The sequence below is a fragment of the Pelecanus crispus genome, chromosome 1 (genome assembly GCF_030463565.1).
Source record: "Pelecanus crispus isolate bPelCri1 chromosome 1, bPelCri1.pri, whole genome shotgun sequence".
NCBI classification, from domain to species: domain Eukaryota; kingdom Metazoa; phylum Chordata; class Aves; order Pelecaniformes; family Pelecanidae; genus Pelecanus; species Pelecanus crispus.
The window spans coordinates 205344118-205358261 of NC_134643.1; the positions used below are offsets into that span (position 1 = coordinate 205344118).

General features: G+C 36.7%; 1 protein-coding gene across 1 annotated transcript in view; it reads right to left on the reverse strand.

The window, feature by feature from the left end:
• Positions 1–10262: 10262 nt before the first annotated feature.
• The window catches only part of TNFRSF19 (TNF receptor superfamily member 19), a 46203-nt gene continuing 42321 nt past the window's right edge, over positions 10263–14144 (reverse strand). Inside the window, exons 6-8 of the mRNA XM_075727628.1 lie at positions 13652–13777; positions 12770–12872; positions 10263–10656 (exon numbers count right to left, since the gene is read on the reverse strand). Coding sequence (XP_075583743.1) covers positions 10263–10656; positions 12770–12872; positions 13652–13777 — 623 coding nt within the window. The remainder of the gene's footprint in view (positions 10657–12769; positions 12873–13651; positions 13778–14144) is intronic.

Sequence of the window (14144 nt, forward strand, 5' to 3'; positions counted from 1 at the left end):
GAGCTCACTGCCTTTCTGAAGGTAAGCTTTACCCAGTGTCGCACTGGCCAGCATTTGCATACTATGGTTGGGTACTTTTGTTTCCCTCTCTTTTATTTCCTTTGCTTGTATGTAAGAACAGAGCAAAGCCTTAGAGATGCTTGCATACGTTGTGTTACATCTTCCAGGTTCATGAAATGAAATCCACAATTCTGCTTTCACGTGGCAACGGGGGAGCAGATCCGCGTGTGACGGCAGGAGAATGGGAAACATGGGCCTGGAGGAAAGAAGGCAAAGAAATACCTGGAAATTGCAGCAGTGATACATAAGGCAGAATTGTAGGGAAGAGCCATAAAACAGGAGGAGAGGGGGTAAGAGATTTCCTGACTGGAAAGAGCCTTCAGTGCCAGTCGTGTGTTACTATTTCTGACACTGGGCAGGGGATGGGGAGGGCAAACCCTCCTGCATCAAGAATGAGGTAAGTGCTGCACGTCTACTTCACAAAATCAATTTTTAATGAGGCTAAAGAGATAAAATGCCTGGTATGCTCGAGGGGCAGGGTGATTATAAGATCAGAAGAGTTTTCCTTCCTACTTGTTTTCCTGTGCCGCTAAGCTTTTAATACACAAATGGGAATTTTGCCAAATGACTCTCCAGTATAATTCTTTATGCAGTTTTTTTCTCCGGTCTCTGTCTTCTTTTTTGTTTTGTTTTGTTTGAACTGCCCATAAGCTGCGATTGAATAACAGGTTTTTAAAGAATGCGTTGCTGGTGTGGCTTGGGGTTGCTCTCGTCAAAGAGGTGTTTTGATTTTCTTCTGGCCTGCTTCCTGGGCTAGGGGACAGAGCAGCCGAGAGAGACACTGGCAACAGCATGAATCAGCATCGGATTCCCGGGCTGTCTTCTGGGTGGTATTAGTGTAACTGCATTTCTTTTCCATGAGAAAATGAAATCGGAGTCTTTGCAACTTAAGCAAAATTTCAATAGAATCTTTTTTTTTTTTTTTTGTCAAAAAATGAGGTAATTGGGAAAAGAACAGAGATTGTCAGGCACTTAAACCCTCCAGCTCTTGCAGCATGAGGTAGAACAAAGCCAAACTGAAAGGTAACTTCTGCTCCCTAAGATCAGGTAAGAATCGCAGGAGCATCCTCAGAGCCACAGCAGCTGTAGACCTTTAACTTGATGCAAAGTGTGCAAGCAAACATTAGAAAGCAGATCCAAGAAGGCCTTGAGCCCAAACCTTTTAGTTATTTTTGGTCCCCCCCCCCCCCCCCAACTAACAGATGATATTAATTTCTTTTTACTTATAGCTTTCAGCTACTGTAGTTACAACACTGATCCATGTGCAGAAGGTGCAATATTGCATCTTCGGGGATTTTTTAGGCTTCCAAGCACATTTACACCTAATCTCTGCACAGCTGGGAGCCTTGCAGAGGGAAATCAGCTGTAACAGGCTGTAGTGTGTGCTGGATGTATCAGCACTGCACCCTGCTCTCCTCTGGCTTCTGCAGGCGTTGCTTCCCCCAGCGCCCCCAGTCCACCTACTGCAGAGAGGCAATAAAAAGACAACTTCTCTAGGAAGAGAAAGCATCTGGCTGTAAATGTAACAAGACCTCCTCAATGACATTCTGTGTATTAGGAAATATCATCTGGCAGACAGATATTTTCAGGAATCCCTATTACAGCACTCGCCAATACCTTAAGTAAACTCCAATGCTATCTATTTGTTGTTGAAAGCCATGGGAGATGTAATTTATGGCATTCTTCAGCTCTTCCCTGCAGATCCCGTAGCCTGTTTGAACTAATGAGAGAAGAGGGCTAAACCCACAGGGCTTGCTTTTTTTAACCCATCAATAAAATAGGTATTTTATCATCTAAAGGATTTAGAGTTTCTTCTGCCTGAATCCATCTGTCCTGCTAGTTAAAAAACAGTGTATGAAAATAACTTTGAGGTAGTTCTTGCCCATACAAATGGATTAGTCCTCCTTGAGTAACCAACAAATCCTCCAAAGTTTAAAATCTGATTAACAACTTAAATTAATCTTGAGCGTTTCAATTTATTGAGTGTTTAACATGGAGGGTAGCTGCACAAACCATCCTGGAGAAAATACTCTCATGTGAGATCTCATAGCATTTTGTCATTGTTTTCTATTTGTAGTCTCAAAAAAAAAAAAAAAGGTGATTAATTTTGACAAAATGTACTGCAAGTGTTTTTTGGTGGCACATTATGGTTCTGTTTTGGTATCTCAGTCAGAAAGATAGTCTCACTCTTGCATTGGTGTGCTGTCCCCTTAACTTTTATAGTTGAACATCCTTAGGAATAAGGTTTAATAAAGCTGAAGCTGTGATAAAGGAACACAGCTGTTGTTGTGTCTAACAACAACATAAAATGGGCATCAGGTTGGTCAACAACTTTCTTTTTTCTCTTGGAACAGAGTGAACCAAATGGCCAAACTGATACTTGCCATTGAATTGCCTCAGGTTACACTCAGCTACCATAAGTTGCAGGCATCAACATAAATATACAAGAAAGCACATTTGCAATGTGTGAACAGAATTGGCGCAGTAAATGCTATTATTCTGCTGATTCCAGATCTTCCTCATTTTGTTTTGGCCAGGTGCAGAGTTTATGTGAGTTTAAGTGAAAATGAAGTTAGAGAAGTAAGGTGGCTGTAGACTAGATCTTTATTTTGGCTTTTAAAATGTGATTACTTTGCAACATAATGGCTGGTTTTGCTCTTTTTTGGTGCACTAATAGCTAAATGTCCTTTCCTCGTTATTCTTATTTTCATAATGAATAACCTCTACCATTCCTGTTTTGTTGAATATTGTTCTCTTAAATGGCCATTGCATGGAAGTGCACGCGCATGCGTGCACAGAGCATCCCCATTACAAAATGTCCTGCTGAGATCCCCACCAGCTGAAAAGCATTAGAGCTGCTGCTGCACTCTCAGCTCCTCCGGTGGGGCCAGCCAGGGCCTTCAGATGCTACCGACCCAGCAGAGAAATTGCATTCGCTCAGTGAATATACCAGTATGTTGCTATTGAAGAGCAAGAAATTGCAGCTCTAAAAATCCTGGAAGGAAGCCATAGAGTACTGGCATTTAAAAAACATTGAAATAGAGCCTTTCCTATTTTTTTTTTTTTAAAAAAATCTCAATTAATTTTGCAACCTCTGCCACATGCAGAATAAATGCTTGTGTAGTGTAAAGGTCTCATCTGAATTGGTCCATAGCATTCTGTAATTTCCTCATGTTTAAGGATTTAGGAATAAAATTACTAACTGGCCTGGACAATGCCCTGCCTCAGATCGCATGCAAGATGACTGGTTCTTTTAAATTTGGTTATCATTTTATTCTACTGTAGAATGTATCTTCATGTACACATATACGTTCTGTATTTATAAATGTTTATCATTATGCTCCAAGGAACTGTCTGATATAGATCTTGGGCAAATCAAGGTGATTTCTTGAATTCCAATGGTTTAATTTTTTCTAAGCTTTAAATCAGTGCTCTCCCTTAAACTGTTGATTACAGACAAGTTTTAGGTATATTCTGTCCTATACTTAGGAGAATTTTCAGGACGTTGAGGTGCTGGAGCGTGTTCAGAGAAGGGCAACAAGGCTGGTGAAGGGTCTGGAGCACAGGCCTTATGAGGAGCGGCTGAGGGAACTGGGGTTGTTTAGTCTGGAGAAGAGGAGGCTGAGGGGAGACCTTATCGCTCTCTACAACTACCTGAAAGGAGGTTGTAGTGAGGTGGGTGTTGGTCTCTTCTCCCAAGTAACTAGCGATAGGACGAGAGGAAATGGTCTCGGGTTGCACCAGGGGAGGTTTAGATTGGATATTAGGAAAAATTTCTTTACTGAAAGGGTGGTCAAGCATTGGAACAGGCTGCCCAGGGAAGTGGGTGAGTGCCCATCCCTGGAGGTATTTCAAAGACGTGTAGATGTGGTGCTTAGGGACATGGTTTAGTGGTGGACTTCGCAGTACTGTATGTACGGGCTGTACTTGATGATCTTAAAGGTCCTTTATAACCTAAATCATTCTATGATTCTATGATTCTTTTAGAAAGATAGTTGGATAGAAAATTGCAGCCCTGCTAATGACATTTATATTATATCTAATATGATCAAATGTCTATGCAAGTTTTATGATCACATACCTAATTTGTTTTAAATTGTACTTTGTTTCCAGATAAAATAGAATAAATACCTGGTTTTCAATTCCTATTTTTTCTTGATTATTTTTGGCAGGGGCACACTATCGTGACCCTAGGAGCACTGAGACTTGCTACCTTTATTGACACGAAGTGAACCACCAAACATGCCATGTACTGCTTTGCAGACCTGCAAGCGTTTAAGTGAACTAGAAGGGTGATTAGGTGGGCTGGGGATGTGGACTTCTGCCACTCAGCAGAAGACAAGTAGAAGACTACTCAGGAATGCAGCACATGGACACAGTCATATAAGGAGACCTTGCTATTTGGGAAGGCGTTCGCTGGGTAAGCTCTGAATTATGTACTTAAAGACTGGAGAAATAACAGCAATACACAGACACAAGCTAATGTGAAATTTGCTAGAATAAACTAGTGACAGGGACAGAGTAGCTTTCAATTTCTCTCAAACTTTCCCCAAAAAACCAGCAGTGCTACAAATTCTCCACCACAACCTGGCTTTATGTTACCTGCCATCCTTATCTGGATTCAATTTCCAGTCACTGCTTCTTATGTCTTTACCATAAGAAGTCATGTAATTATATGCAATTATCAAATTACTCTTTCTTTGCAGTCCTCTACTTGTCAGTCAAACCATGTCATCCCTTTCTTAATCATTTAAATTGTACAGCATCCTGTTTGAGTAACATTTTCCTGAATCTTTTCAACATCTAAACCTTCTGGACAATGTTTGAAAAATGGCCTAAATAATCACAGGTAATTAGTCTTCTCTATTGGTATTCTCTAATTCCCTCTTTCTTCAACTAAGGTTTGAAACCACTCTTGGCTGCTGCAGTGCAACACGAGTGCAGGCTCTGTTGGTACTAATCAGGGGCCATGATTAGGGCATCCATTTCTGTTTCAAAAATACAGCTGCTCTATTTATGTACCTATCTTGTCTGAAGCAGTCTACTCTGTGGAGTACTTGGTTTTCTTTTCAAAGACATTATACAGACAGCAATCTGTTGTGCTCACCAGCTTTATTTTTTTTCTTTCTTGAGAAGCAAAATTTTGCAAAGATTTTGAAGCACTATGACATTAAGGATTGATGTTAACTTACTGCTTCTTCAAGTTCCTCCAGCTTGAAGAATGATGCTACTGTTAAACAGCATGCATCTCAAGACAAAGATGTACCAAATTATACCATAATTTTAATACAATTAAACCATTATGGAATTCTAAAAATAATAAAAGCATTGATCACTAACTTTGTATAGAATGCTATTATTAATTTGAGATCAACAAACCAAGACTGGTTCACGTAACATTTTATTCACAAGTAGAAAAAGTATTACAAAACGATTTATACAAAATTGTAATTTACATTCCTTAAAAGAGCATTTAAAACAGCACTATGAGTCTCTAGATGTGGGCAGTCTAAATGCAGTGGTAGTGTATGTTTTCTATTGGCATGTACAACATTGCTTGCCACAGGCAATATAAAAAAGACCAATTTGGTTAAATTAAGGAAAAAAGTATATACACAATATACACATATATTTAAAAAGCACTCTCTTCATTTTTTCCTCCCAATTTGCTCTCAAGCTATCTGTCACTCATTTAAAGAAATGAGTATTTTTCTCTAGAGTTGCTGGACAAAACCAATTATACAAAGTGTAAATTCCAATGGGAAAACATACTTACTGTGGCAGATGCTGGCAAAACTTTTGAATGTAACATTTCAAAGAACTGTTATTAATGAAAAGTTAAATCTCCATATGTTCTAAAAATACCTTGCCATTTACGGAAATGCACATTGGGTTTTTTCTATTTACAAAGTATATACAAAGAAGCACACATCTCTTCATGCACATATAGTGAAAAATAACATTTTGTCATTTCTTAAATGTATTAAAGTATCCAAAGAAATTATTCAAAACTACTCTTATTTGACTATATACTCTTAAGTATTTAGCTGAGTCATTGTACTCCCTGTGTAACTGCATATTCTTCTGCCAGTGACCAAATGGCGGTATTTGCTACTTTAAAAAAAAATCACTTAATTTCTTCACTTACTTTGGTTTGAATTTGGTAACTGTTATTCATGATTTCTGCATATGTGAATAATCTCACTAGTTTTAGCTGAAGCATCTTAACTGCCCTGGCTGCCTATACTGGCTTTAGCTATTCTTGCGCAGGTTCAACCTTCTACTGGGTGCTTCAAAGCAAAAGTCTTTTTCCATTAGGGAATATGAATACTGTCTCAACATTTCCATTGCCACACAAGCCATGTGTTGAAAGATGAGTAATATTTATAGCAAATTTGCATTTGTTTTGCTGATTGCTTTGCTTTTGTCAAGGCACATCGGGTACTTTAAAGAATAATTGCTAGAGTTCATCACTGACAAGTTGGAGCCTGTTGAATGGAATGAATCAGCAGAGGTTACTGGGATTACTCACAGAAGTGGAAACTATTTTAGGGATAAAAATGGCAGCAGAACAAATGGTATTATGGGATGCGGTGCAACAAACTGCAGTTAAAAAAATCTTAAAGAACAGCAATGAAGGCAGAGAGTTGATAATTTACTAGGCATGCATGCAACTTTGAGGATTCAACTCAGAGGTATTTTAAAAAAATGTTATGAATTGATTTTTATATTTTGTGTGGAAAAAACGAATTTACACAATACTACAGTGAGAAGGACAGAGTGATATGAATGAAAAGGCCTGCTAAATGAACAAATTAGGGCACCATGAAGCTTGACCCTTAAAAATAATGCATTACTAAAAAGTATTAGTAATAGTCTCATTGTATGAATACTTTCATGGCACACCTGCTATAATTTGACATTTTGATGTGACAGTTGATTACATTTATTTAAAAAAAAATTACATGCTATAAGAACAAGTGCTGTATTCCAATACTGATACTACCAATTAAACACAACATCCCTATCTATACGGCTGACTCTCATTAAACTAAATCTAATTTAAAGCTAATCTCCTGCTATATTTAACAAAACAATGCCCCCTCCCACAAATGTAATAATTGGATGGAGGGGACTTCAACCATACATGCTGTAACATGCAAATTCTTTAACTCCCCAAACTAGCTTATTGACTATAGTGTAATATATAACAAAAACTTCAGTTTAGCAATAGATGATCCTTGCATAAATAGAAATGTTTATTTTTTAAGTCCTTCAACAGCAGGAAACTGATTTAAAATTAGAACCAGCCAAAAAAATCCTAATGCATGCATAAATCTGCAAGCAGAATTACTGGCAACGTCTTGTCCCACGCCTTCTGACATCTGTAGCCATATTTAAGATACCCACCTAAACACACTGAAGTATTTATATTTCTCGCTGTATTTACATATACTTTTAAGCTCACTCTATTAGACTTTTTAAGAATCTGAGGGAAAAGAAGGTTCTTTTTTAGAGAGATGCAAAAGGTCATAAATCCACTTTCAGGGTTCTCCTAGGATGCTCCTTGAAGTTTCACTTTACAGCTGTTACGGCTCAGATGCAACTGCTCAGAAGATGTGAAATGATGCCATTTTTTTCCAGCTGATTTTGAAACCATGCAACATTGAAGACCAGACTAAGTTTGATGAGAATCATCAGAGGAGCATAAGGGAAGCATTCAGCTTTAGTGCTGAGAGAAATAGCTTGGTTTCCTAAAAGAAAGTGATAGAACAGTGGTTACATAAACTCATAAAAATGTGGATACACTTCTATACTTGACTACACACTAACAAAATACAGCTATTCTGCAGCTACTGTAAAAATTCACCTAAACCTGAAGACTGACCCTGTATTAAAACACCCATTAAAAAACTTGTATTTATGTGCCAATAAACAAAAATATGCTGTCTTCTGATTTTATCACATTATTTATTTTGTCATATAATAATGAAGTATGGCCCTATGCAAGACTGTAATGTATCCACCCGTACTAAAAAGATGATCCTTCCCTCAGAATATTTCAAAAAGACAAGAAAGATGAAGGGCAAATGGAAAAAATGGGGTAGACTGAGATGAAATATTTTTCTTCGAGTTGTACAGCTGGTCAGAGTTCAGCCTGAAAACACATCTCAGGTAAGCCAGTCCTGGTCCTGTCCCTCAAATGCTACTTAAATTTCTCCACCAAAGATGCATACATAAGGATGCAGTGTAGAGTCTGAATATGGAGAAATTGTATAAAATGAATCAGTAAAGCCTATTAAAGAAAAAAAAAAAAAAGAAGAAAAACCTATCCATCCCAAACCATCTTGCTTATTCAGAATTATACACAAATCTCAGTAGTAATACATGACAGTACAAAACCATCAAAGAATACAGGATTTTGAAATGTCAGAAAAGATGGCTACATACACATAGGAATCAGTAGCAAAATTTACAATTTATATACCATAACAAGTATGGTGAAATGTAAGTTAATGTTTATAGTGATATTTTGAAATTCTGTGGCTCCTTTCATCTAGAAAAACTCTAAGTAATATTAATCACATACTTCGGAAGCTGATACATGGTTTAGTGGAAGAAAACCCACAAACTTTTGATTTTTTACATCTTGTTAATATGGAAATATATTCCCTTAAAACATCAAGACAGCATTCAAGTTCCATTGATAACTGCTGAAAAACTGGGAATTAGCAGCATCATAACCATGTCCTTGTCTCATCCTATATATACCTAGAGAATACGACTATCACCTAATGATATTTGGCATATACCAAAATGAAAGTATGGCAACTGCTATCTGACACATGGGCAGTTAGTACCAGATGTTGTTACAGACCAAACTATATATTGTATATAACATATTGAGAAAAATATGTGTGACCTAGATAAGGTTGATATTTTCAGTGACAGCAGTAGATTTTCAGGGTGATACATAAATTCCATTGAAGTCAATGGCAAAAAATTCTTGACTTAGCAGTCTGCTTACCTCCCTTTCCTCCTCTTGAAAACATCACCTAAAGAATTAAGGCTTGATTTACAAAGAATTAACTATTGCACTTACATGTTTTCAGAATATGTGTATTTTGTGTTAAATACTAATTACTTTTACTTCTCATTTAAGAACAATATGAAAGTGGCATGCAAACCAAATGGAAGAGGATCAAAGGAAGGCAGTTTTATTTCTGCAGATGACCCAAAATTTTCATAATTACAGATAGCGTAATTTTGTTAATTAAGTTTGGTGGATTATTAATATTAGTGGCTTCTGTTCCTGCCTCTGTGTACATGCACTGGAGACTAATTCAGCTTTCCAGCCACAGCCTGCATAACCCTTGAGTAACAACCCCAGTACACATGCCAAGATTTGGGATTCTTTCACAGATTAGCTACTTGTGGATCCAAGTTACTTCCAATAGTAGAAAATGCCATTTTAAAGATACAGAGCACAGCTAATATTCACAAAGATACAATGATGAAGCAGTAGCAGAGTGATGTTTTGTGATGGTTACATTGTTATGTGGTAGAAATGATTGTTTATCATTTTGACCTCAGACCTGCATTTTCACTTAGCTTTTATAGATTAAATTATATTTTATGGAAAAACTTATGGAATGTTTTATCTGATGACATGGGAACACAAATGGCATTAAAAAGCATTTGAGAGTCTCTCTTCTGTTTCTGCTACTGCTGTAGTAACTTCACAGAGAAGGCTTTGTAAATATTTTTGGATGAACACTTGCATGTCTTTTATGCTTTGTTTACAATGAACAAAGACAAGTCCTCAGTTCTTCCCTCATAAACAAGGACTAGCCTCACATAATAGTTTGATCATAAGGCTATTAAACTGTTTTTTTCCCCCTGAAACTTAATGAAAAAAACACCTGATAAAAGCTGACGGGTGTACACACTTCCCCCTGTATTCTGGTTCGTATTATCTCAACATTACAGCTTGAGTAATTACACTTCTCAAATTCAGTCAGTGATTTAAAAATGTGAAACTGCTGGATCTCTTGTAGAGTTTTAATATATTTCAGCAATGGCTTGGTGTAACCTATGGAGAAACATAACCCTACAACTTTTTACAATTCTATTTTTATCTAGCTCTATGTGCCTTGAGTACTCATTCTCACTCCTTTGTAGTTACATTTTTTACCTCTTTATCAGTCTGTAAAGTCATTTGCTGTTCCATTGTGCTTTGTCTTTGGCTGGGTTTCAGCAGCTGCTGAGTTCTGAAGTGATGAAACTTCTATGCATGTTCTATGTTTGGAGATTTCAAAGGACTTTGCAACGTTTCCATCAAGAGATTTAGCTGAAATAAGTACTTCACTTAGTTCCTGGTTATTATCCAATTCAACAGTGGCTGCATTTTCAGTCTCAGGACTGCATAATTTTGCAGATCCTCCAGCCAGTTCTGAATATGATTCACAGAAAGAAATGCTGTCACAACAAGCTGAGTTTTGCATAAGAGGCCAAGCATCTGAAATGTCTCCACAGGTAGAGTGTGAAAGAGAACCAAGGAAGGTAGGAATCATTTCTCCAACAGAATCAGAAGCCCTGCGAAGGATAAAAGACACATGATTTCAAAAGCATTCCAGAAAATATTATCAGTATTGTAATTATTGCCATTACTAATTATAGGTATCTCAAGAAGGTTTAACAGAGTTATATGAAGTTAATACTTTAGAGGCATCCTGTACAAATTCTTTTGAAAAGGAATACAGTTTGTTCCTTGTCCGGAAATGAAGAAAGCTCTGGAGAACACTATTGGAGGTAAAGAGTATGCCTAGAGACCTTCATATTGTGAATTCAGGGTTCTAGAAAACATGAACTACAGTTGGGGTGGTTTATAGTCTAAAGAACAGAAATATGGTAAAAAATACTATATTAGTGTTCAGATACAAAGACTGTTGCAAAAAGGAAGGAATTTATTTGTTCTCAATGCAGGGGGAGGTGGGGTGTTGAGACATGATATAACAGGCTTGAATTGCAGCAAAACAGATGTTTGGGAAGACTGTGGAATCTCCAACACTAGGGTTTGTTTTTTTTTCTTTTTACAAAAAACACCCAGGCTAGACAAATATCTAACGGAAGTGAAAGAAGTAAAGTGGGTTCAGACTGGGGGAAGGGAATAGACAAGAAGACTGCTTGAAATTCCTGTCTGCGTGATTTCATACTGAACATGCATTCACTTTAGATTTTTCAGTTTGTTCTGTCTAGCCTTCAAAATGTGAAAAGTTTTTCTCCTCTTTCATGTGGAAAGGACATAATATTACAGAAGGGCATGGATTTTTTAATTCTTATAAGGATTATTTTTATTTTACGGAAAATGGAAGAAAGTGGAAGTAGAAACTCAGTATTACCTATCTCAAGTGTATTTGAAGTGCATGATGATACTGACATGTTTGAGTGCACTATAGATACCTATCTCTGTTGAAAGCCCAGTAATGTTTTTTACTATAGTATACCAAAATCAGTATTAAGAAAACCAAAAAGATATACTAATATGTTTTATTTCCAAAAACCGCCTACAGATTTATAACACTGTAAAGGCTATATTAAGTCTGATATACAGTAATAACTGGTGTGAGAAAACTCATCCAACATTAACATTGCCTATAACAGATTTTAAGTAGCCTCACTCATTCCTAAAACACGATGCTTTAATAGCTTTGATGTACATACAAAGCATTTTCATAGATGAGGCCAAAAGTCAGGACATTGCACCACAATTGAAGGAAATACATTATTTTGGCAAAGGAAATTGGAGCAAACTCCATTTCTACTGGAAGGAACCACTGGATCTTTGATGTCCACACAGCATGGATGTAACATTTATTTGTAAAGCCTTAACCAAAAGATCCCTCACAAAGTACACAACTCTCAATTTGTCAGCCTTGGTGGTATAAAAGGATGACACAAGCTTGTTGGTATTTAAACTAGTTGTTACAGAAAATTTAGGTATTTTGTATCTTGTACTTAGGTCACTAAGTCACCTTGCATAAACAATACCTACGAAGAAGCTGCCTCTACATTTTTAGTTACATTTGGCCATAAGAACAAAACAGCTGGAGACCAATTTAAACCTTATATGGAAAACAATTCTAGCTAAAAGAAATAAATACATCCTGTGTTAAAATATGTAACCAGGAAACTCTGAATGACACCACAAATTTTATATATTTAGCTCATGGCACTGCTGTAGAAATAACTACTCTACTACTGTATTTATATTCAGCTGATCAGGAGAAAATAATGGTTACAATCTGGTAGAAATTCTGGGTATTTCAAATCTCACAGTCATTAAGAGTTTCTAAAAAAAGAAATCTTCATGACACTTCTAAGCTGTACCTTAATCCCCCCAGATTCGCAGGTTTATGCAGCACCTTGGTAACTCATAGCAGAAGAGGGGGTCACCAAAGCCTTTAAGGTACCATAGAGTAAGAGGAAGGCTATCTGCCTGTGAGGGAAGTAAGTCCCTTCTTCAGCGAAATTAAGTCAGCACTTATCAAGTAATACTTAAAACTAATTTTTCACCATAAACCTGTTTTTGCACAAAATGGGAGGATATGGCTACAGTTCATCAAAATTCCCACTGTAGAAATTGTATCTGTGGAGGACTGCATAACAAATATTTAATGTTTAATAGACATTTATAAAACTAAGTTACCTTTCATTAAGCGTAGTCTGTGAGTGGAAAGCACAACTGTGACTGCTGTGCTCCATGCTACAGGTTTCCTCACAGCACAGTGATGGAATCAAGTGAACTGGTCCTAAGGAATGAAAATTAATTTAATAATGTTAAAAGTGTTAAAGCTCTGTATAAACTTAGTCTCTGTACTCTTTCAAACTTGAGTATTAGTTTGCTAGTTACATTATAATATACAGATTGAGGAAAGAGATTTCTTATTGCAAAAAATGGGTCCTTTAATTCACTACTTCAAAATCAAATTACTTATAAAAGCCAAGCCCTTCCTCCACGAGTAATATAGATGCCAGTCATGAGTAGCTACTTTTTAAATTAATTTGCTTTTCAATTAGATATGCGTGAGAGGAAGTACCACATGCTCAGTTAATGTATTAGGATGATATTTAAACTCATGCTTTTATGTTAAATTATGTATTTGTTAACATCATAAGTGCATCTGTTCTGATACGACTTCACAAGATCTCAATGATTTGAATTGTTCAGGTTGTCAATGTCCTTTAGCATTCATATCATGTTCTTAGATACTGTCTGGTAAATCCTTCACACTAATTTAACTCTCAAAGCCAGATGCAGTGCTATTTTTATCAGAAAGAAATGAGATAGACATTTAAAGCTATTTTTTTAATAAGTGAAGTGTCACTGGAATGAAAATAGGAAAAAAAATCATAACCAAATAGCTACTTAGAAATTCTACCTGCTTATTGAGAAATTAGCCTAGGACAAAGGGTAGTTTGACAATGCTAGCTCTGTAGTTAAAGTTAAATGTCACAACTCAAGTGTTAGATAAATCTTATATAAATGTTCATCATGCCATAAAGTCACCTTTTAGTACACCTAACATACCACATGTCTGTGATGTGCTTCTCTGGCACTGGCAACATGTCCTGTGGTCATATTCATTTAGCCGTGGTCTATCAAAACATGACAATTCAGAGCCATTGTAGTGAATGTCTTGTGATCTCAGAGACCCTTTAGACGAAATGAATAAAAATATATATTAGTGAATGATACCCTTTTCCCTGTTCAGACCCTCCTATCTTCATAGTATGCTTAAATGTCATATAGTATTTCCATACATTTTCCAACTGTAAGATCCGCAATGATCATGTGGTTTCATATAACACAAACCACAGATTTTGCAACAAACCCTAGAACAGCTGGTTCAACTACAGCCTCTTCTAGGAAGACATCTGCTCTTATTTTGATGATTTGAGAGTATATCTTATTCACTGTTAACATTTTCTCAGTGTTTAACGATTCTCAGTGATTCCCATCTGAAGTTTTCCACATTCAGCTTTCAGCCACTGAGATTCTGTTTATGTTATCTTAAAGAGCT